This window comes from Pelophylax lessonae, assembly GCF_965119305.1.
Source record: "Pelophylax lessonae genome assembly, chromosome: 3".
Classification (NCBI taxonomy): domain Eukaryota; kingdom Metazoa; phylum Chordata; class Amphibia; order Anura; family Ranidae; genus Pelophylax; species Pelophylax lessonae.
The window spans coordinates 266364098-266389807 of NC_138770.1; the positions used below are offsets into that span (position 1 = coordinate 266364098).

The 25710-nt window shown below is 39.2% G+C and overlaps 1 protein-coding gene across 11 annotated transcripts in view; it reads right to left on the reverse strand.

Annotated features, from left to right (window-relative positions):
- TNIK (TRAF2 and NCK interacting kinase) overlaps positions 1-25710 on the reverse strand; it is a 478118-nt gene that overhangs the window by 47842 nt on the left and 404566 nt on the right. For 5 of the 11 annotated variants that reach the window (XM_082249649.1, XM_082249645.1, XM_082249648.1 and 2 more), the window contains 4 exons: positions 19018-19041; positions 15990-16064; positions 10363-10541; positions 7837-7954 (listed from right to left, as the gene is read on the reverse strand). In XM_082249649.1, the coding sequence (XP_082105775.1) occupies positions 7837-7954; positions 10363-10541; positions 15990-16064; positions 19018-19041 (396 nt within the window). The remainder of the gene's footprint in view (positions 1-7836; positions 7955-10362; positions 10542-15989; positions 16065-19017; positions 19042-25710) is intronic. The other 6 variants (XM_082249642.1, XM_082249650.1, XM_082249644.1 and 3 more) reach the window with 2 other exon arrangements.

The following is a 25710-nucleotide window of genomic DNA, read 5'->3' on the forward strand; positions in this document are numbered from 1 at the left end:
TGCTACAATGTAAAGTAGTGAGTGTACAGCTTGTATAACAGTGTACATTTGCTGTCCCCTCAAAATAACTCAACATACAGCCATTAATGTCTAAACCACTGGCAACAAAAGTGAGTACACACCTAAGTGAAAATGTCCAAATTGGGTCCAAAGTGTCAATATTTTGTGTGGCCTCCATTATTTTCCAGCACTGCCTTAACCCTCTTGGGCATGGAGTTCACCAGAGCTTTACAGGTTGCCACTGGAGTCCTTTTCCACTCCTCCATGATGACATCATGGAGCTGGTGGATGTTAGAAACCTTGCGCTCCTCCACCTTCCATTTGAAGAAGCCCCACAGATGCTAAATAGGGTTTAGGTCTGGAGACATGCTTGGCCAGTCCATCACCTTTAGCCTCAGCTTCTTTAGCAAGGCAGTGGTCTTCTTGGAGGTGTGTTTGGGGTCGTTATCATGTTGGAATACTGCCCTATGGCCCAGTCTCTGAAGGAAGGGGATCACGCTCTGCTTCAGTATGTCACAGTACATGTTGGCATTCATGGTTCCCTCACTGAACTGTAGCTCCCCAGTGCCGGCAGCACTCATGCAGCCTCAGACCATGACACTTCCACCACCATGCTTGATTGTAGGCAAGACACACTTGTCTTTGTACTCCTCATCTGGTTGCCGCCACACACGCTTGACAACATCCGAACCAAATAAGCTTATTTTGGCCTCATTAGACCACAGGACATTGTTTCAGTAATCCATGTCCTTAGTCTGCTTCTCTTCAGCAAACTGTTTGCAGGCATTCTTGTGCATCATCTTTAGAAGAGGCTTCCTTCTGGGACGATAGCTATGCAGACCAATTTGATGCAGTGTGTGGCGTATGGTCTGAGCACTGACAGGCTGACCCCCCACCCCTTCAACCTTTGCAGCAATGCTGGCAGCACTCATACATCAATTTCCCGAAGACAACCTGTATATGACGCTGAGCACGTGCACTTAACCTCTTTTCTCGACCATGGCGAGGCCTGTTCTGAGTGGAACCTGTCCTGTTAAACCGCTGTATGGTCTTGGCCACCGTGTTGCAGCTCAGTTTCAGGGTCTTGGCAATCTTCTTATTGCCTAGGCCATCTTTATGTAGAGCAACAATTCTTTTTTTCAGATTCTCAGAGAGTTCTTTGCCATGAGGTGCCATGTTGAACTTCCAGTGACCAGTATGAGAGAGTGAGAGCGATAACACCAAATTTAACACAACTGCTCCCCATTGACACCTGAGACCTTGTAACACTAACGAGTCACATGACACCGGGGAGGGAAAATGGATAATTGGTCCCAATTTGGACATTTTCACTTAGGGGTGTTCTGTTCTCACTTTTGTTGCCAGCGGTTTAGACATTAATGGCCGTGTGTTGGGTTATTTTGAGGGGATAGCAAACTTACACTGTTATACAAGCTGTACACTCACTACTTTACATTGTAGCAAAGTGTCATTTCTTTAGTGTTGTCACATAAGATATAATAAAATATTTACAAAAATGTAAGGGGTGTACTCACTTTTTTGAGATACTGTGTATATATATATATATATATATATATATATATATATATATATATATATATATATATATATATATAGGGCTCCTTTTCAGCTGGTACTAGTGGCTTTGGCTCAGACCCTCTGCTCCCTGCTCACCACCATCACTGGTAAACACAGGGTCGTGGTTTAGTTCATGCACCTTTGCTTCTGAGAAAATAAGCCCTGTGTATATATATATATATATATATATATATTTTTAAGGGTAGCCATGCTTAGAGGCACTGTCGACGTTTCAATGAAGCTCAGTCCATCTTTCTCAAGACGAGAAAGATGGACTGGATGGACTGAGCCTCATCTAAATGTTGACAATAATAACACTGACCCGTGAGTACCTCTAAACCAGTGATCGATCTATCTATCTATCTATCTATCTATCTATCTATCTATCTATCTATCTATCTATCTATCTATCTATCTATCTATCTATCTATCTATCTATCTATCTATCTATCTATCTATCTATCTATCTATCTATCTATCTATCTATCTATCTATCTATCTATCTATCTATCTATCTATCTATCTATCTATCTATCTATCTATCTATCTATCTATCTATCTATCTATCTATCTATCTATCTATCTCACATACACAGTATACATTGTTTTTGCTCTGTAGTATGTTCTAAAAAGTAGATACAACTGAAACCCTCTTTTTAATAACTGCTATCGATCACTTTATTACATGGTGTTCAACCTTTTACTTTAATAATAATTTACTCACCTGTTTTTAGGATACATGACACCCATAAACACATAGAGCTCACAGTTGCATAGCCTATTCAATGCTAGGCAATATCGGGCTATAAATATTGATTCAGCTCATAAAATGCCTACCTTCTCTACATTCTATTGAAACATGAATATATTATAATAACCAAAAATGAAAAAGAAAGCTAGACTTCTCCCAGTTGTGAGGGCCATGAAAAAACCCAGCTCATGTGTGAACTCTTTCATGCCTAGCCTAACAGTCAATACCAATTTTACTGTGAAACAGCAACAAATTAAGCCCCAACGTTGTTCTCTAGTTAATTATATCTGTGGTGTAAATATCTGGGAGCAGCTTTTTTTTTATCAATCCCCCTTTTTAAAGTTTATTTTGTTTATAATTATTCAAGATATGGCATGTACCCCCTCCCAATACCACATCATACAACATAAAATAAATATATCATACAATGCTAGTAGTGTTTAGTCACCTTTAACTGGGGTTGATCTGTAGTATTGAAGACATTTCATAGTTCCTCCAAACCACTTCTTCAGTTCCAAAGAGTGTCAGAAAGACACCACAACCTTTTTTTATCCACACAGGTATTGCAGACATTTTAATCCAATCACCATGGAATGGAAGAAATGCTGATTGATCAAGAGTTGGATGATAGCTGTGAAAGTTAATTACATATTCCCAACCTTGGTGTCTGCGTGGGTGTTAATTCCTCGATTTACATGTCTAAAGGTCTTAATTGTTGTTAAATTGATGGCATTGAAATGGTAAAAAGGCATCAAATGTGGAAGACAGATGTGTCAAAGCCTCCCAACTTCTGTTCTAGTTTGGTTGTTCCTTATTCACTTTTGTAAACCAGCAGCCCTCTCTGTTCAAACTGTGTACCTCCCTGTACTTGTAATGTGTAGAAAGACTGCCGAGTCGCCCTTCTATGTCAGGTTGTTTGTTTGTTTCTCCCCTCTAATGTACAGATCTTTGCGTTCCTCACTACAATACCCTGCATATACCAACGTATTTTGCTTCTATTTGGGTGTTGGGTCTTTAGGATATACAAGTTTCTGTCTCAGTGTATTAGTGGGCTTGAATGACACCAGGATGTAATGTTTGTTAAAGAACCTTTTGAGGTTTCCCAACACTAACTACATACAAGATGAATATACTGTATTACTCAGCGTGTTACATTTTTCCCATATGTTCAGTGGTGTTTTTGACAGATTTTTTGAATGTTGTAATGAAACCCCAGCCTGGGTAGCCATAAACCTTCAAAGCACTTCTGATATGTCAATGTTCTTTGTCTTTAGTCTTTCGTTTGTAGCGGCCATCCCGGGCAGATGTTGCAGAGTTTTCAAAAACCCCAGTTTGTATTCCAGTGGGTGATGGAAGTCAAAAAGCAGATACTGGTTTGAGATAGTAGGTTTCCAGTAGACCTCAGTGTCCAAGTCATTCTTTTCTTGACACATGGTCAAAAAAAGGGCAATTTGGTATTCTGTCCTTCCTGTATAAACTTTGATGTATTTGTCTACTTTATTTCAGTTTATTTGTTCACTAACAGCTTGCAGTTCCATAACTTTCACACCTCCCATCCTGTTCTTGGATAATCAACATCTACATCTTCCATGGGGATTGAATAGAGGTGCCTGCACTACCTGTGTGGCTATAAATGCTAGGATATCTTCCTGGTACTCACTAGAACTAAAGCAGTGGCTCGGAGAAGCTACAAACCGTCCTCAATATTACAGAAATTCCAGTTAAATGTGATTAACTATTATTGGCTATATTGTTGACTTGGATTCCACAGTAAATGATCAGTGTGCCAAGACGATTTTAGAAAGAGCCCAAAAACAATTAAATGAGAAGTTGATACAGACCTATTTCACTATTGATGCTTTGAGATAGAAAATGTATAAAATTTGTTTGAAAAAAGTTTTGAAAGTCTCAGCCAAGGGATTGAACTTTACTTTGGCACCCTGACATGTTCCTGTGGTAGATATCACAGTTACAGACTGTGAGTCTTGTTGATCCATGGAAACACAATGGCGGTCTGCCTATGTAAACACAGACTGTCTGTCACAGATGAACACAGGGATCCTCTGTTCCTACTACTTAGGTACACAGGTCTCTGAGTTATCTATTAGAGTACATCCCCCACACAATTAGAATGCACTTCCTAGGAGCACACTTAACCCTGTGATCGTCCCTGGTGTTAACCCCTTCCCTGCCAGTGTCATTAGTACAGTAATAAAGGAGGGGGGGAGGGCGGGACTTTAAATGAAACGCACGGTTGGAATAGCCGTGCGCCTCCATCCCTAATATCAATTGAAACAATACAAAAAGGTTGGGACTTTGAATGAGAGACATGACAGAGTAAAATTGTATCATATTTGTTGATGCATAAAAGGAGGTAATGATGTAATACACGTATAGGCTGAGATGATATGGTGACAATAAAGTAATGAAGTACATGGTGTACACCCCAACAGTTACAATTTCAAAAGAACCAACATGACAATGAAACAGTAATACAGAGTAATATGACATCATAACATCCATTGACTGACGCGTTTCGTGGACTAAGGCCACTTCTTCAGAGTCGGTGTATAGTCATATCTATAAGTAAATGAGTATATACGTATGAGTACATTGCATTGGATGGTAATTAGGAAATTGGGGGAGAAGGGGAGAGAGAGGGGATAGGGAGCAGAGTCCCCATGGCCCCAACACTTACCCAGTCACTCCAAGTGTGATGGGTCCTGGAGGTGGGGGTATCACCCCAAATGTCTCCCCCGGGAGCTGAGGGCATGTGGGGCCCGCGGGCCAGGCGAAGGCGTCACATACAGGGTAAATTTGTAAAGATATAATAGAGTAGGCAGAGTATATCTAAATAAAGTAATGGTAATAATAATGAGTAGTTGTGTCGAATAAACAACGTAATAATATTAGCTGATGTATGTGAGTGAGGGGAAAGGGAGGGGAGGAAAAGATGATGTGAACATTGGAGAGATGAGTAGGGTAAAGTGAGGGGATGTGATGGAGATGGAAAAATATGAAATGGTCATAATTAAATTAAATATGTAACTAAGTAGCCAGAGTATGTCTATATAAAATGAGTATAAGTATTAACTGTCATAAATGTATTGTATGATTGTATACTAGTGAAAATAATAATACTTATTATTATTTTCACTAGTATACAATCATACAGGTATATAATCAATATACATACTATTCATGTAGCTTTATAATCTCTATATAGTATATACTCATTTATGACAGTTAATACTTATACTCATTTTATATAGACATACTCTGGCTACTTAGTTACATATTTAATTTAATTATGACCATTTCATTTTTTTCCATCTCCATCACATCCCCTCACTTTACCCTACTCATCTCTCCAATGTTCACATCATCTTTTCCTCCCCTCCCTTTCCCCTCACTCACATACATCAGCTAATATTATTACGTTGTTTATTCGACACAACTACTCATTATTATTACCATTACTTTATTTAGATATACTCTGCCTACTCTATTATATCTTTACAAATTTACCCTGTATGTGACGCCTTCGCCTGTTCCGCGGGCCCCACATGCCCTCAGCAAACGGGGGAGACATTTGGGGTGATACCCCCACCTCCAGGACCCATCACACTTGGAGTGACTGGGTAAGTGTTGGGGCCATGGGGACTCTGCTCCCTATCCCCTCTCTCTCCCCTTCTCCCCCAATTTCCTAATTACCATCCAATGCAATGTACTCATACGTATATACTCATTTACTTATAGATATGACTATACACCGACTCTGAAGAAGTGGCCTTAGTCCACGAAACGCGTCAGTCAATGGATGTTATGATGTCATATTACTCTGTATTACTGTTTCATTGTCATGTTGGTTCTTTTGAGATTGTAACTGTTGGGGTGTACACCATGTACTTCATTACTTTATTGTCACCATATCATCTCAGCCTATACGTGTATTACATCATTACCTCCTTTTATGCATCAACAAATATGATACAATTTTACTCTGTCATGTCTCTCATTCAAAGTCCCAACCTTTTTGTATTGTTTCAATTAGTACAGTAATAGTGCATATTTTTAGCACTGATTACTGTAGTAACATCACTGGTCCCCTCAAAAGTGTCAAAAGTGTCAGTTAGGTGTCCGATCTGTCCGCTGCAATGTCACAGTCCTGCTAAAAATTGCTGATCGCTGCCATTACTAGTAAAAAATAAATAAATAAAAATGACAAAAAATGTATACCCTAGTTTGTAGACCTGATAACTTTTGCGCAAAGCAATCAATATACACTTATTGGGATTTTTTTTACTAAAAATATGTAGCAGAATACATATTGGCCTAAATTGATGAAAATAATTAGGTTTTTTATTCTTTTTATTGGGAATGTTTTATAGCAGAAAGTAAAAAATATATATATTTTTTCAGAATTGTTGCTCTTTTTTTTGTTTATAGTACAAAAAATAAAAACCGCAGAGGTGATCAAATACCACCAAAAGAAAGCTCTATTTGTGGGGATTTTTTTTTTCTATTTGGGTACAGCGTCGCATGAAGCACAATTGTCAGTTAAAGTAATGCAGTGATGTATCGCAAAAATGGCCGGGCATTAAGGGGGTAAAACCTCTTCAAGGTCAAGCAAAAAACACAGGACCATGGAACAGAGGGGTGAAGCAGTACACACAGAATAATATAGGCATACTATATATAGCTGAAGTGTCAGGATAACTCAGAATCTCAAGCCCACCCATACACTGAGACAAAAGCATGTACACCCTAAAGACCCAACATACAAATACAGGCAAAACTTGGTATATTCAATACAGTGTAGTGAGGGATGCAAAGACCTGTACATTAGTGAGAAAAAGCAAACTCAACAAACAAATAGCCCAACATAGGAGGGCTAATTCTACAAGTCAAGATTTACTGGTCTTTCTTTACCTTTAAGAACAAGGACATTTTGAACAGAGTAAACAACTGGTTTGCAAGAGCGTGAAAGAGGCCATCTATGTGAAACTGGAACAACCATCCCGAACAGTCTGTCTTACAAATATAATGCCGCTTTAACATCTCTACCCCCAGCAAATTGTCAACAAATCATACTTTTAGCAAGTTAATAAGAGAAAGTAGCACCTATGAAGATTTTCAGGCACCAAGGATGGGATTATGTAGATCTTGTTCTTGGAAAATCTACCCATTCTATGGTAACTGCATTAAAGTGTATGTGCTACTTCTGTGGATATACCGTAAATGCTAAAGTATATACTGGACATCCATTGAAACATGGCTTTGGAGAAGCTACAAAACAATACAGAACAAATCCAATTGAATGTGACTAACTACTGCTAGCTATATAATGACCTGGACTAGTGAGATCCTTCATAGACATAACTCATACATCAATAGCAAATACAGAGCCTAAAATATCTATTGGGAAAAAATTATTAATTTTATATGGATGAGAAAATGACCATTTGTAGTAGTTTTTAGCCATAGTGCAGGTCTTAACAGCTTACCTCCCGGGCCATTAAAGTTCCTTCTCTGGAGATGCTTCTGAACGTCTCGGACTGGGAGGTTTCAAGACCCTGTGTCCCTGTATTATATGGCTCATTGTTTCCAGATCCTCCTGTTGGTCTACATACAAGCAACAATATAAGAAGTCACTTTACTATTCACTGAAACCTCTCATTGTACAAGGGCCAACAACAAACATACAGCACAAAAGCAAATTTTAAAGGTAATATAGCAGTAATATAGTAGCTTTGGTGATAAAAAATAAAGAAGCATTATTAAATAAAATAAAAAGTTAGGCTGACATTTGATGAAGTTTTTTTGGACAGAATAAATAAGGGGTAGACTTTGTTGGGCTTTAATGCAGCCTTCATTTAATTCCCTGTGGCAGTGACATACATGTCACTGAGCGAGGATAACACTGAAAGCAATAGAAACTTTACTAAAAAAGTTTTTGTTGGAAACTTTGTCCTAATTGGGGAGACTTCTCATAATTTCCCATGTCATTATAAAGTGATTTTAATTACTTCAAGTATGGACATACAGTATTCAGTAGTAAAAACCTGCAATAGGTTCTCACCCTTCTCTACTCAATCCAATATAGCAAAAAAAAAAAAAACCCAATTCATAAAATGTTGTTTCTAATTATGAGGTGTGCTGACAGAATCACCCATTTCTCCTCTTATATTGCTCCGTGCATTCCGTGGTGAAATCTCCTTTCAATAGTATCTGGCATAGGTTACCCCTTCTATGACATCTCAAGCCCCCTCCTGCACTGACAGGAGTCCTAATTTTCCTACTCCATTCTCTGTACTTTAACCTAAATGACAGGGCAAACAGTCAGAGTGAGACTTTGCGTGATTGACATAGCAGTCAGGTGGATCTCTTAGGTGAAAATACTACAGCTATTTAGTCTCTGGGATATTAAAGAAGCCAGTGAGAGATAAAAACTGATAGCACATACCGTAACTCTACATGACACAATAGTAACATAAATTGAAGATCCCTTGATAGTACAAGTGCAGTGAATCGTACAGATGGTAATGTAGTTTAATTGTTAGAAAAGGACTACTACCAGAGTGCTAATCTAATCACTTGTAGCAGCTCTGCCATAACTAATGCTTATATACTAAGGCTGGCCATACAGGGTTCGAATTTCAGCTGGTTCAGTAGGAACCGGCCAAGATTTGAACTGTTAATGGGCCGGCTGAATGTACCAAGTTGATCAATCGATCAACTTGGGTACAACCAGCCCGCCAGATTCTCTTGTAATTATCACTAGCAGCTGCTATATACACTATATTACCAAAGGTACAGGCACATGAGCTTTAATGGCAATATTGAGTTGGCCCACCCTTTGCAGCTATAACAGCTTCAACTCTTCTGGGAAGGCTGTCCAAAAGGTTTAGGGGTGTGACTATGGGAATGTTTGACCATTCTTTTAGAACTTATTTTGTAAAAGGTCAGGCTGCGTTCTAATTCATCCCAAAGGTGTTCTATCGGGTTGAGGTCAGGACTCTGTGCAGGTCACTCAAGTTCTTCTACTCCAAACTCCCTCATCCAGGTCTTTATGGACCTTGCTTTGTGCACTGGTCCAAATCATTTGGTGGAGGGGGGATTATGGTGTGGGGTTGTTTTTCAGGGGTTGGGCTTGGCCCATTAGTTCCAGTGAAGGGAACTCTTAAGGTGTCAGCATACCAAGACATTTTGGACAATTTCATGCTCTCAACTTTGTGGGAACAGTTTAGGGTTGGCCCTTCCTGCTCCAACATGACTGCGCACCAGTGCAGAATGCAAGGTCCATAAAGACATGGATGAGCGAGTTTGGGGTGGAGGAATTTGACTGGCCTGCACAGAGTCCTGACCTCAACCCGATAGAATACCTTAGGGATAACTGGAAGAAAAGTCAAACATTCCCATAGACACACCCCTAAACCTTGCGGACAGCCTTCCCAGCAGAGTTAAAGCTGTTATAGCTGCAAAGGGTGGGCCAATTCAATATTGAACCCTATGGACTAAGACTGGGATGCCAATAAAGTTAATGTTCGTGTAAAGGCAGGCGTCCCAATACTTTTGGTATTATAGTGCATATAAATCACTGTCTTCTCCCGGTGAGGACAGCTTCTCCCACCTGCCTCTGCCAGGAGAAGACAATCGCTGATTCCTATGTGAACACTGAAACCCATGGCTGCAGGAAAGAAATTCGCACCTTGTATGGCCAGCCTAAGTATGCATAAAAGAGCAGATATTGTACCTGAATTGAATGTGGACTTTGGATGAAAATGTTTGAAAATTTACTGTACATATATCTGTGTTCTTACTAAGAAATGGGGGTTACTTTATCACAGCTATCAAACAAATACAAACTTTCAAGCAGATCTGAGGTGGCTGAGAAGAAGTAATTACAGTTTTTAGTAAAAATAGATCAATATATAAGTTGAAATATGAGTGCAATGTTGCAGAGCATCTGTTTCTCCTTAATATTTTAATACTGAAAGACAAACATGTCAGTACACCGATGCAGTGCTTACATAAGTCTAGGGATGTCACTAACTGGCACAGTTCCATCCTGGTTCTCACTCTCGCCATCTTCTTCCTCACTGCTCTCAGATTCCTCACTAGAGGAGGAGTAATCAGTCACCTTCTTTATCGGTCGATTTGTCTCTTCGATACGCAATTCTCTCAACTCTTTCGCCAAGGCAGTCAGGTCCTGAAAAATAATTTACGTCGTAATTCAACCAAACCATGACAGGGTTATGTGTAAAATAAGCCACCTTCTTGCATGTTCACTTGCACTAAAGTCAGCAAGAAAGGAGCTGAGCAATGCAGTTACACACCCATTTAAACAGACAATGTTTGAAGCAAAAAAGGACATCACTAGCCAGTCTTACTGACAGACGCAATTTCAACCATTATGTGCCTGGTGCGCAGAACAGATGGATACACTTTCTGTGAAAACTAGAAAATCCTGTCATAGTTAGCTGGAAAATATTTTCCTCTTTCGATATAAGTCCAAGACAATTCCCATTTTGAGCTACATACAATCTGTGGTAAATGCTAATTTTCTTATAATCTAACATTGAATTAAAGTACAACATGAAAAGAGCATTTTCTCAGCTTACTATGAATTTGACATGATAATAAGACAGCACTGTTTTTATTTTTAACTGTAACATCACAGCCAGCAAGTCTAAGATACAGTCAGTGTATCTAGGTCATGCTTTAAAGCAATGTAGGTGAGGTAGTGGTAAAGCATGAAGAATCTGCAGTTGATGAGTTGGTTTGTTCTGTAGAAGAAAACATGCACATGACGAACAAAGCATTGGCCTTACCATTTCCCCCTATATTAGTGACCAATGTAGCCGTCAATGCAATCATAAACAAAGGTTTCAAGGGAAAAAAATATTCAACATTACCAAATTCAATAAGTGTCATGGTTTATTTATTGCGAAACAACCCTACTGTCTAAATAAGTGTCATGGTTTATTTATTGCGAAACAACCCTACTGTCTGGCTCTAAAAATAAATAAAAAATAAACCTATGGGAAATATCTAGCAAAGTGAATGTCCTGTGCTGAAACAGTAATCATAATCTATTATTGGTGAAGCAAGATTACAGTTTAAGGGCAGATTAATACAAATACAGATTTTGCATTTACTGAATTAATGCTGCTGCTGTTGTATAATCAACAGGAGAAAAGCAGCTAAATGGATTCCTAGGACTTAAATCTCTGACTCTATGGCAGAAGGCTGCACAGATTTGGAGGATCTCACCATGCTCTGTACCTGGATTCTGAAGATAATTACAGTGGCGAAGTGATTAGCACTTCCGCCTGGCAACACTAAGGTCGTCCGTTCGAATTCCGCAACACTACCTAGCTGGGGGTTTCCTTCCACACTCCAAAGACATGCTTGGGAAGTAATATATATATAATGGACGCACGCTACCTTTTAAATCTGCACATTGAATTTGCCCAAAAAGCAGTGAATGATCCTGTGAAATACTGCTGATAAATTATCGCCAATTACACATATGTGAAATAAATCAAACATTAAACAACTACACAATTAAATTGATATATATATATATATATATATACACACAAAGTGCCAATGCTTAAATTTAGTGCAGTCTGTGAATTCATAATGAAAATACGTGTAACATAAAATCTTTGCTCATACAAAAAAGTCCATGGTGGTAAAAGATCTGGGAAAAAATGGATGAAATTAAAAATGGATAAAGTTAAAAATTAATCAAAATTTTTCTCTTAAAGGATGCTGGTGCTTAAGGGGGTTATCCTAGTGCAGTGCTAATCCACTCCACGTGAGTTGTGTCCTTGCTCCAATGGGTGGAAACTCACCAAATTTAGTTGACCTCTTTTAGCTTATGCCAAAAAAAGATCAAAGAAAGCTATCCACAGCTCCACTGTGCGTGGCTAGGTGTCCTTTACTTTGCCCTGTCTCCTCTCACACAGACCAGATGAGAGCTCACATATATATATATATATAAGAGTCAAAGCAGAGAGGGGTAACATAGTATTTATTAAAACCTGTTTAAAACACTAATTAAAACCACTCACATTTTTTAGGTGCCTCCCTGGCACCCAGAAATGATCTGCCAGTAATTTTAAAAGCCGCTGTCTGCCGCTCAGGATGCGGGAGCTGGTAATGATTGCATGCACATAGTCGGAGACCCGAGAGGACTACTTTTCCCCTACTCGTACGGGTTTCGTCTATCAGTCAAACATCATCAGTGGCTTTTAGAATTACTGGCACATATTTCCTGGGTGCTGGGGAGGCACCTAAAAGTGGTTTTACTTAGTATTTTAAACAAGATTTAATAAAGACGTTTTGGAATGTGATACCCCTCTCTGTTTTGACCCTTGTATGTATGTGAGCTCATATCTGGTCTGTGTGAGAGGAGACAGGACAAAGTGAAGGACACCCTAGACACGCACAGCGGAGCTGTGAAAAACATTCTTTGATCTTTTTTGACATAAGGTAAAAGAGGTCAACTACATTTGGTGAGTTTGAACCCATTGGGGCAAGGGCACAACTTATTTGGAGTGGACTGAAGTGGATTAGCAATTCACTAGGATAACCACCTTATGCTCTGGCATCCTTTAATAGAAGAATTTTAATACATTTTTAACTGTATCTATTAATAATTTCATACATTATTTATTTTCACACATCTTTTACCACCACGGACTCCTTATTACACGTATTTTCTTTATGAATTCATGGACTGCACCTAATTTAAGCACTGGCACATATATCTATCTCCATTTATTTGTGCATTTGTAATTTAATCAGCAGTATTTCACAGGATTATTCACTGCTTAATGGGCAAATCCATTCTATGAATATTTAAAAGGGGAGTAGGGCGCTTCCATTATATATATATATATATATATATATATATATATATATATAAATTACTAGTCAATGTGCATGCATTGAGAGAGCGCACCTGCCCTGTGTTGGAATATACCATTGCACAGGGGTTTTAAAATTAGTTACATGCTGGTATGTTAATTGGCTCCTGTCTAATTTGGCTGCTTGAGGGCAGAGACTGATGTCAATGTATAAAGCCTCATACACACTACTACTTTTTTTCCTTAAAACTAACAACTTAGGTCGAAGCCGTTGTACTAACAATCTGATGTTAGTACAGCGATCTCCCCTGCTGTGCTATTATGTTTTGGCAGGGCAATGGCCTCCCGCCAGAACACTCTGGTCAGCGCTCTCAGCCATCGACTGAGAGTGCCAACTGGGAGCTGGTCGGCAGACCCTTTTCAGACATGAGCCTTTGACAAGATCCAAGCCGAACGAGCAGCTTCTGACCGACCGGCTGCATTACACAGGGGCCAAATGCAGGACGGTTTCTATTGAACCGGCCATTGCCTCCCGACATTCGGCCTGTGTACTAGGCTTCAAACATATGTAAATTTATGGTGCTATACAAGTACCTGCAATAAATATACACCATCAATAAAAACACCAGACTTTGACTGCTACCCCTCTAATTAAACCAACCTGTATATGACATGTCAAATAATTTATAAAAAATTATAATTTGTTTTTGGGCCAACATTATCCTCCTGGATGGATAAGTATATCCTATATTTCCTGCATGTGCACAAGGACTCTCTTATGTTGCTAAGGGCTGAATACTTTGCATTTGGACTGAACATTATATATTTTTACCCAAGTGGAGAAAATGTGATTCATCCTCATTTTAACTACCTTTGTTTGGATTGCTTGTATGCACTATTTGAAGTGTAGTTGCTAGTTTAATGACATGAAACTCAAGTCAACTCACCCTGGAGCCTATTGGTCTCTTTAACCGTGGGACATTACCTGTGAACAGCTAACACTAAGGGTTGTATTTTGTTTTTTTTAGACAAACTGCTCACCTATGCCTGCACTCCTCTGCATTATATACTACACATCATATACGAGATACCACATCTGTTTCTGGTGGATATTCATCTCACTTGGCTCCTCGGAAATATACCATTGCATATTACAGCCCACCTTGGAACTCTACGTTATGCATATATAGCCCTTGCATAGTACCTTCTTGGAGTTATGTGCACTGACACAGGACTATTTATAGGCCTCTAGTCAGCTTGAAGATTACACTTTTGAAGTTTACATATGTGATTTTGAATGGTATTCAGCCTATAATACTATATTATATCCATTATTTGGCAAATTTGGCACCAGTATGTTACTGTAATTACTCATTGGAAAACTATTTTTATGTGCTTCAGTCTTTTTAATGCACATTATTAAGGCTTTAGAGTTTAGGCTACCTTTTTTGACGTGTCATATAAAGTTTGGTTTAATTAGTGGGGTAGCAGTCTGAAGTCCAGTGTTTTCAATGAAAGTGTATAGTTCCAGTGTCGTACCAACAACTCCCTCCCCTATCATTATTATTACAACATTATATATTTCTAAAATGCAAGGGTCAGTACCCAGAACTGAAACTTAATTTCATAGATGTTAGTAGGCTGAATCTGCCAGGTTTCTGGCGCTCTCTGGGACTTTATTTGTGAGATCTGACATCTGCCATGGCCATGATTAGAGGTCTTACTAATGCTGCATTGCATGTTTCTTTTAATGTATTGAAAATGGAGCAGGAGGAGTTTAGCTCCTTCTGAAGCAACAGGAAGAGAAAGATTTCATGTCAAAGTAGGGAACTGTGACAAGGGGACATCTTTACTGAGGCTTCAAGACATAGCGAGGAAAACGAAAACATCAGTTTTAGGTGGACTAACCTTAGTTAAACTAAACACTTACAGACTAAAACATTTATCTAATTTGCATTAAATACAGGGGTTTGAAGTTCCTCATATTGAAGTATAGGTTATTGCTGTATGATTGTAATCTTCTATTTGACCATTTCTACCTACTCTACAATATACTGTATATGGTTAAACTATACATTCATAAACAGGCAACAATAAATGAAAAATAATTAAAAACCAACAGTAACTGAACTAAAAAAAATGTCTTCCACTACTTTTTCACTATACAACAAATGATATCACATGGAATGTTAGAAATTCTAATATAAATCTGAGTAATGTGAACACTACTGTAAAATATTCTAGATTATGAAAACCTGCACATATGGTGAGTCTCATCATGAACAGAAGAAGATATTGTTCAAAATATTACTGCTATTACAGTGATATTACTATTTTACACTATTGCCATTAAGCACAATGACACTGTCAAAAGTAGTAAAACAATAGCCAAACCAACTGTACTGTCCACCCTAAAATGGATGTAACGATTCTGCTGGTAAACATACCAGTTGCAAGCATTTTATAGAAACCGGATGATATCTTCTTCTAACTTTATCCAAAATTGACTAGAACTATTTGTTTATTTTGGGTGAAGGGTAATGGGGGACTATGCATCTATCCAAATAGGCATATTATCATTTCACAATATTTTTGCAGCAGATCATAAATCACGGTTTCTCTTTTTTGTTAAGCATATAGCAGTGGATCTTTCTATATGTATAGAATATTAGGTTCAACTTCACTGTTCAGTGTTGGGTAAAGCAAATCCTACATATCTCAAAGACCTATGCTATGAGTATGAGACAAAGTCTGATAAAAGGCAAGAAAGATTTTCTTACCGTCTTATTTTTAGTTTTCACCCTCCGCGGCATGATCTTTCCATCATCCGCGGGCAATGCCTGCGTGATAACAGCCTGTAGAGAAGTATCAAGTGGGGACATCAGGAAACTTGGGATTAATATTCCGTCCCGAGTTTCTGACTAACCCGAAACAAGTACAGGAAATAAACATTTTTTCTGTATGATACAAATGTACATCCACGGATCAATAAAAGGTGGTATAAACAACTAGGACATTGAATCAATGGGCGAATCATACCATCTTGTTTTCAGCACAACGAAAATAGACATGCCTCCCAGGCATGCAATAATCTAATAGCAGTTGATACACATGAACATCATGAATACCATTTAGGGCTGACTCTGGCAGATGCGTATAAGATTCATGATAACATTCACATGCCAAGTTAAAAGTTCAATATTGTTTTTCAAAATGTTCTGGTGGCCATAGTTCAACAAAACTGTGCACTGCAAGAGGTATACCTGCAGATGGTACAGCGTAGTAAGTTCAAGATTGCAATTTGGAACTTGATTAGCCAGGCTGAAAATGTTCAGCATATTGCATTCTGTTATTTTGTGATAGATTCCGAGAAGATTACAATGTGATCTGCCATGAAACGGTAATAGTGTTCCATTTAAAAACAAAATGTGCAATCACATTGGGAAACCAAGTTTGTAATATTTCAGATGATTATTTATCTTTTCTGACAAGGATGACCTGAATAAGGAACAGTAGACACTGCGTGTAGCAGGCAGTGAGGAAAGTCTGCATGTCAGGTGTTATAGTGTCAGCTTACTATGTGTTACATAAGATTACATCATGGCTGATCATCTGATAATAAGCAATCTTGTATCTATGGGTATTCTCGGCTTCTAATAAAATGTAATCTATATAGTTCTTGCTGGAAAAGATAGTACTACCAGGCATGAATTAGGAGTTTAGCAAAGAAACTAGGCCACTCTATAAATAATTTAACATGTATGGTAGACATAGAGCTTTTGTAACCTGCTGCCAGGCTGTCAACCCTACATGGTCTACTGGATTTTCATCCCTGTAAAATATTTTGCTCAGGTTAGGAGTAAAATAATTGTTGAGCGAAAGCACAGAAGACCATTATCCTGGGCTCTGTGACTGCATTACAAGTTACATGAAGAGGAAGGATGACATGTTGATATTGCAAACTGAATTAGATTTGGAGCTTCCATGGATGATGCTATTTACATACTGCATGAAACAATCACTTTTACAGGATTGCACTGGCTCAGTTATCACATTTGGAAAATATTTAATGGAATTAAAAGTTATGATTATAAAAGCAAGTCTAATACATAATTGCTTGTTGGTGATTTTTTTTTTCCTTTGGGCCACAAGTTGTCCATTCATGAGTACACAGAGTAGACCTGTATGAATATGAGGCTGTCAGCTTCCACACTATTTTTATGTTTTCCTGAGCAAACTCTTTTTTGTCAATCTACTTTTTGTTTAACATAATTTTGCTTTGTATACCAGCAATGCCAAGAAAATGAATACATTTTTTTGGATTCGATTATGAGATTTGATTATAGAAGCTCTCTATCTTTACCTTCTGTTGAACATTCCCATAACTATTGTTCTCCCTAGTTACATAGGTACATAGTTAGTGAGGTTGAAAAAAGACATCAGTCCATCCAGTTCAACCTATGATGTGTGTGTGTGTTTGCTTTTAACCGTACAATGTATACCCCTGTATGTTGTGGTCTCTAAGGTGCCCTAAGGTTTTTGAAACTATCAATGCTCCCTGCTAATACGACTGCTTGTGGAAGAGAATTCCACATCCTTACCGCTCTTACAGTGAAGAACCACTTACGCATTTTAAGGTTAAACCGCCTTTCCTCTAGTTTTAGTGAGTGGCCACGTGTCTTATTGTATCTCCTTTCTCTGAATAGTTTGTTCCTTATGCCAGGGTCGCCAGTACAGTATTTGTACATTGATATCATATCCCCCCTCAATCGTCTCTTCTCCAGAGAGAATAGGTTCAGTGCTTGTAGTCTTTCCTCATAGCTGATGTCCTCCATTCCCCGAATTATTTTTGTTGCCCTTCTCTGGACTCTTTTCCAATTCCAGCACATCCTTCCTGAGGACCGGTGCCCAGAACTGGACAGCATACTCCAGATGTGGCCGGACCAGAGTCTTGTAGAGCGGGAGAATAATCTCTTTATTTCTGGAGTGAATCTTTTTTATACATCCCAGTATTCTGTTGGCTTTGCTTGCAGCGGCTTGGCATTGCATGCCACTGCCAAGCCTGTTGTCTACCAGTACCCCCAAGTCTTTTTCCATCCTAGACTCACCCAGAGGTTCCCCCCCTAGTGAGTAGCTTGCTTTCTGGTTTCTGGCCCCCAAGTGCATTACTTTACATTTTTCAACATTAAACCTCATCTGCCATGTAGTTGCCCACCCCATTATTTTGTTCAGGTTGCAAGGGATTCAAATTATAATTAATCTTTACACAAACTCAACAGACTTACACACAGCAATGCCTGGATTTCAGTTTAGCAGAAATCTTCAAAAGCAATACAATAAAAAACAGACAAACATAGACAATTCCCCTGCAACTCAAACAAACAGCAGTACACCTATATAAAATAACAGAGCAGCAGCCAGCACTATAGAAAACTATTGAAGTATATGGATACATACAGAGGAGGGAAGAGTTGACATGCAGCTTTTGCTGTAGCTGCTTTCATCACCTTCATCCTTTTACATTTTTAAATTGAATGAAAGGGATGAGGAAACACGTGTACTTAGCAAGTTAAACTTCCAGCCACAGAAGCCACAGTCCATTCATTTCTCATCGCAGGGCATTATCAGACACATGACAAAACACTGGAATGAAAAAAACTTAGCACTGAACAAACCATGAATTGGTTACCAGTACCTGGTTTAGATGGAGGATTGTGAGTTTGAAATGAGAGAGCAGGACTTTTTGGTAACGACTGAATATAAAGTCTAGGGTGAATGTTACATTGTAAACTTTAAAATATCACTAACCTCATCTATTGCTTTCTTATAGCTCTGAGCAAGGGAATGACAATCAGCATCGGAGAAAGCAGAGCAGGTCAAGGGTAAGCCACAGGGAAGGAAGCAGGTAAGAAATACAAGTGTTAGTTTGGTGCTTACCAAGCTCGGTATATGGGCAATACACAGCCACATGCTTGCACAGAGTACGTAGGACATAGTGCGCAATAATTTTGCAACATTACTGACACAGAACGTAGATGCTGTATTATTACCAGATAATGCTACTCTAAACTTTGTCACTCACTACAGAAGACATTTATGTAAATATAAACCCTGAGATTTATTATATTGGTTTCTAACTCATTTTAAATCATTCTATGACATCCAAATAGCCCTGAATGACCTGTAAGCCTAATACACTTCACCCAGGCACACTTCATGCAGTAGAATACTGTGCTATCCCAATGAAAGGTTGACTATAGGATTTCATTCTAATAACAAAAAAAAACATCATGCTAGAGTTTCGAAAGAGATATTGGATATTAATGTAACACAAGCACAAATATTAGTACAGGGTCATCTGCAAGACCTATTTAAAGCAGTAGTTTGAAGAGTAATGAAACTTAGAACAGTTAAAAATGCAAATGTTAGAATGAAAAAAATGTTTATTTACATATTTAACTAAAGGAATAAAAATGAGTTTTCTATGGTTTTTTTAACCTAACCAAAAATGAAACATGTTTTAGTACCTCTGCTACTAAAGGTACCATTATAATCTAAAGGTTATCTCCCTATTTTGGTGGGCTAGGCCACCAAAATACTCAATAATGCAGGTTCGCAGAACTCAGATTACCCTAAAAGAGAAGCGCAGTCCATTTATAGTAAGCACTAGTTTGTGGTATGACTCACATTTTACAATCTCATGTTTCCATACCTTTGTCATTTTATTTAACAAATGTGTAGATTTGTTCCTAGATGAAGCTCTCAGCAGTCTAGTGCAATTACTGCTGAAATATTACCCCCATAAAGGGCACATTGTTTTTCTAATAATTTGGCATACTCCTAGCAAACTATTGTGCAGCATTGCAAAGCAGGAAAAAAGCCTGCATGTAAAATGATTAAAGGTGGCTGCCTTCATGAACATATACGATTACAAAATAAAACCAGAAACAATGCGTTTAAAGTAATAACACATATTGATGTGATTAATTACTTTAAGCTGATTTCTTTTACATTTTTTTTTTCAAAAAGATTTTTATTTAGGTAAAAGAGTAACATACAGAGATCTTGAACATTAATTGTACGATGAAAATTAGTGAGACAAAGTGAAATTACAGGAGAGAGTCAACTGACAATGCATTAGCCTTAAGGACATGGATCTAGTCCCATTTCATATAGTAGAGTAGGTGAACTTAAACTAGAGTGCAACTTGTGAGCTAGACAACAAAGTTTTGTTGGGGTATCCACAGTGCTCGTTTATGGAGAAAGAGGCTAAGGTTAGTGGCTCTTATGAGATGAACAGGTGTGGGTAAGTCAAGTAGAGAGAGGGATAGGTCCCTCCCCAGTGGCTGACTATATGTACGTAGCTCCTTCAGGAGTTCAAATGTATAATGGAGGGGGACGACCCTTAGGAGAGCAGGGGTTACAGGTCAACATCTAGATAATTAGGAAAATGTATTATAGGTTTTGGAAGCCAGATTGTAGGATAAAGTACTTCTATCCTTATGTGGTTAAATTGTTCAGGTAGGAGAATTCTGAGGTTGACTGAAAGTATGTCCAGGATGTCCATTTCAGATTTCTAAAAATTTCAGTTACAATACCACATTCGATTATTACTATCTTATTGGTGACCTGTGCTGTAAAAACACAAGTCTTTACTATGCACACTAGAATTCCATCAAATTATATTATTAAACATTTCGATAAACAAAATACCTTAACCGGTAATCAAGAAGTGGATATAGACTAAGACAATCTTATTTTACAAACAGTATAACAAATGTCAGGTGCAAATGAAGTAGCACATACAGTTGGCATTCTGCAGCTGCTCTTTTGCTAGACCTACTTTTTCCACTGCACATTGTTCCTGTAGAAAACGTTCATTTTGTTTCTGGATCTCACCACTGATGACACTATCGTAAATCAGTAACCAGACCTAATCGTGGGTAGGGTCTATCTATTAAACTCCTGATAGGCTTCTTTGAGACTAGAAGTAGAGAGTGGCTGGGCATTGTCATGTGTTACAAATTGCTCCTCTGCTTCTAATTAGCAATTATATGCTAAAGGTTCATGTATCGTTTTGTCTCCTTAATCTGTACTAATGACAGCCAAAACTTACATTATAGGTAGATGCCCACTTTAAGTTCATAAACTATGCCCAAAAACCATACATGAGTCATGTACTGTAACCTATTATGAGGCCAAAATTTATATTTAGTATTAAAAAGCATAAACATTTTTTAATAAACAGTCCCAAGTCATGGAGGAGAACTTTACTTTTCCGACAATAAAAAAGGTGAAATTTGGTGGTCATAGTTTACTACACTTTGTACTAGTATATAATAAATGTATTCTTATTACAGGCTTCTGTAATGTACTGTACTGTACTGTACTGTATTACTGACTTGGAACACAAATGCCATATATTTTTAAATTTATTGACAAATGTTGGTTCAAATACCCTGGGTTAGAAAACCATTTTACTGATTAATCACGTGGTCACCATCTGTAGGAGTAGTACTAGGAACAACAATAAACTTGGCCATGCCCATGGGCCGTCCTCAGCTGGTATATAACCCCTTCTCTGCTATAGGTATTCAATTTAGTAGCAAGCAGTAATAGAAGTATCAAAAACTCCTTAGAGGGGTGGGTGCTGTATCCCTCAATAAACGAAGAGAAATGGATTTTATGGTGAGTACAAAAATCAAATTTTTTCTTTCGTTCATCGACAAACACAGCGCTCCATAAATCATGACTAAAGGGACCTCCAAAATAAGTGCCAAAAGCAAAATGAGGGGTGGGAAAAATAACCCAAGGCTAAAAACAAGAGCCCTAACCAGGTCACAGGAACCCCTATCTGAAATAAAAATGTAAAGAAAAACACTCCTCTTAAACAGCAGCCTGCAAAACCTTGCGGCCAAAAGAAGCACCCAGAAATGCCAAAATATCTACTTTGTAGAATTTCGTAAAATTATGCAGCGACGACTAAGTGGCCACCATGCAAACTTGAGAAACTGACGCTTGATGACGGAAGGCTCAGGATGTACTCAGCGCCCGAGTAGATTGCGCCGTGACAGAGAAAGGAGGAACCTGACCTTTAACCACTGGACGACCGCCCGCCGCAGATTTACTGCGGCAGGCAGCCGCTCCTGGGCAAAGCAACGTATCTCTACATCATTCGCTCTCAGGAGGCTAGGGGGTGAGCGCGTGCCGCGGGCGCCGCGCTCCCGCCCCCATTTGTCAGCCGGGGAGCCATTGCGTTTGTCAGGCGGCTCTGATTGCTGCCTGACACCGGCGATCTCCCCCCCTGCTGACAGAGAAGCACGGACGGCTGATGTAAACACAGCCATCCGTCCTTCTCCCTGCAATGGTCACAGAGGTCATGTGATCCTGCTATATAGGATCGCATGTCTCTGTGATCATCTCACAAGCCTAGCCCACCCCCCCCCCAGTTAGAATCACTCCCCTAGGCTTACATTTAACCCCTTGATCACCAATAGTATTAACCCCTTCTCTGCCAATGGCATTATTACAGTAACAGTGCATATTTTTAGCACTGATTACTGTAGTAATGTCACTGGTACTCCCAAAAGTGTCAAAAATGTCAGTTAGGGGTCCGATCTGTCCGCCGCAGTGTCGCAGTCCCGCAAAAAATCGCAGATCGCTGCCATTACTAGTAAAAAAAACAAAACAATAAAAATGACATAAATCTTTCCAGTAGTTAATAGACGCAATAACTGTTGCACAAACCAATCAAAAAATTGTGATTTCTTTTTACCAAAAATATGTAGCGGAAAACAAATTGGCCAAAAATGTTAAAAAATTTAGATTTTTTACATTTTTTTGGGGGGAATGTTATATAGCAGAATGTGAAAAATTGTTTTTTTTTTTTTTTTTCAAAATTGTCGCTATTTCTTTGTTTATAGCGCAAAAAAATAAAAATTACACAGGTGATCAAATACCACCAAAAGAAAGCACTATTTGTGGGAAAAAAGGACGTCAATTTTATTTGGGTATAGTGTTGCACGACCACGCAATTATCCGTTAAAGTAACGCAGTGCCGAATCGCAAAATAGGGCCTTGTCATTAAGCAGGAAAATCTTGCGGTCTTAAAGTGGTTAATAGATATAGGCCAGAGTCACCATCTGTCTAATACATCTAGGAGATGGTAGCCTAAAGAAGCGGCCAGCCCTTTCCTTGGTCCTTGTGCAACCGCAAAAAGGGAGTCTGACCTCTGAAAGGACTCTGTGACTGCCAGATACACTCGAATCGCCAAACCACATCCAAGGGATGCAAAGCAAATTCCTTGGGATGAGCCAGCTTGGGACAAAACACAAGGAAGGCAACACAACACTTTATCTCTATAGACAACTAAAAAGGGATTACAACAGGATAATGCCGCTAACACCAATACCTTGCAGGTCGAGGTAATAGCCACCAAAAGTGCCACCTTCTGGGACAACATAGGCAAGGGAATCTCACGAATATTCTCAAATGGAGGTTTCTAGAGAACTGAGAGCACTAAGTTTAAATCCCATGGCGGCAAAAGAGATGTACAGGTGGAGCCACATGTCGAGCTAGGAGTACCAGCCAGAAGAGCGCCGCAATTCAGACCCAGCAACTGCCATCAGTGCTATCCAGTTCATATATCCCGGGAAGAGAAGGAAGAGGAAGAGGAGGAGCCCTGGCATCACAATGTTGCTCTGGCTGTCTCCAGCGTCACACCAGACTAAGGAAAATTGGCCGCTGTGACATCACAAACTATACAAACATGGCCACCAGCTGGAGACCAAGCCAAACCAAGGGAAGATGGCTGCCGTGATGTCACGGACTTCCCAAAAATGGCTGCCGGCCACGCCAAACGCTCGGTACAGGCTATCTGGATCCACCCTGCGCCCTCTGAACCACTCCATCCTCTCCAATAGGAACCCCCAAGGTACTGTACTTCAACCTGCACATGGCAGGACATACATCAAGAGGTCTCCACTGCGCCCTCTGCACTGGGACCCCCACCAGACTCAAGGTACAGCACTCCATATTGCTAGGGCAGGACACATACCACCCCAAGGACTTTACAGAGGAGGGATGGAGGGGAGACACCCAGGTGTCTGCACAAGCTCGCTGGCCAGACAGGGGGGACCACTGGATCTAGATTATCCAGCCCGTCGCCCAGCCTGGCATTTGATTGTAGATCTCCCAGGAGAAAAAGCAAAGAGAGCCTGCTTTGGGAGACCAGTCACACACCATGGTGAAAGCCTGCCCGAGCAAGAAAAAAAAAGGAAGTATTACAGCCTATTCCACCATCTCACTAGACTTAACAAGCAATTACCTCAAGCAGACTAGATTGGGGCTTTAAGACTCATGGTCAAGATATTGTAGATGTAGGTTATTTATTTTATTGTATAAATGAAAAGGCTTAGATTAAATGGTAAATTCCTAAAGATCAAAACATCAATGTGCAACAACACAAATCCAAGTTTGCATTACTTTGTTACTATAGAAATCCAGAATTACATACAGTTTGAGCTCTGTTGGTGAACTGTTCTTCTGAGCTGCCTGTGTACCTTGTAACCTCAGCAAGAGGCCCTTACCATCCTCTAAAACTGTGAAAACTATCACCACTCTTAAGCTTACTTACTTAATAAATGTATCTGTTAATATTCTCTTACCTTGTCTTACTAATACCCCTTCATCCTGGGTTTGCTCATGAGGAAGCTCTACTCAGTTACATAGTGAATCGGGTTTAAAGTAGACCCAAGTCCTTTCACCTCAACCGATAAAAAAAAAAAGAAAACACAACCATACAATCCCATGTACACAATCCTATACCCACAGTTGATCCAGAAGGAGGAGAAAAACCCCAGCAAAGCATTATCCAATTTGCTAAACCAGGAGAAAAAATTCCTTCCTGATCCACTGAGAGGCCATCGGATATTCCCTTGATCAACTTTACCTATAATTGTTAGTACCCAGTTATATTATGTACACCTAGGAAAGAATCCAGGCCTTTTTTAAAGCAATCTACTGAGCTGGCCAGAATTACCTCTGGAGGGGGTCTATTCCCCATTTTCACAGTTCTTACTGTAAAGAAACCTTTCCATATTTGGAGAAGAAATCTCTTTTCCTCTAGACGTAAAGAGTACCCCCTTGTCCTCTGTGATGACCTTAAAGTGAATAACTCAACACCAAGTTCACTATATATATACTTCCTTATGTATTTGAACATGTTGATCATATCCCCCTCTTAATTTCTTCTTCTCAAGAGAGAATACATTTAGTTCCTCAAATCCATCCTCATAGCTGAGCTGCATCATGCCTCTTATCAGTTTCTCTGCACTTTCTCCAGTTTCCCGATATCCTTTTTGAGAACTGGTGCCCAAAACTGAACTGTATACTTCAGATGAGGTCGTATTCATGATTTGTACAGGGGCAAAATAACATCTCTCTCTCTGCAGCCCATGCCTCTCTTAATACAAGAAGGCATTTTGCTTGCTTTGAATACCA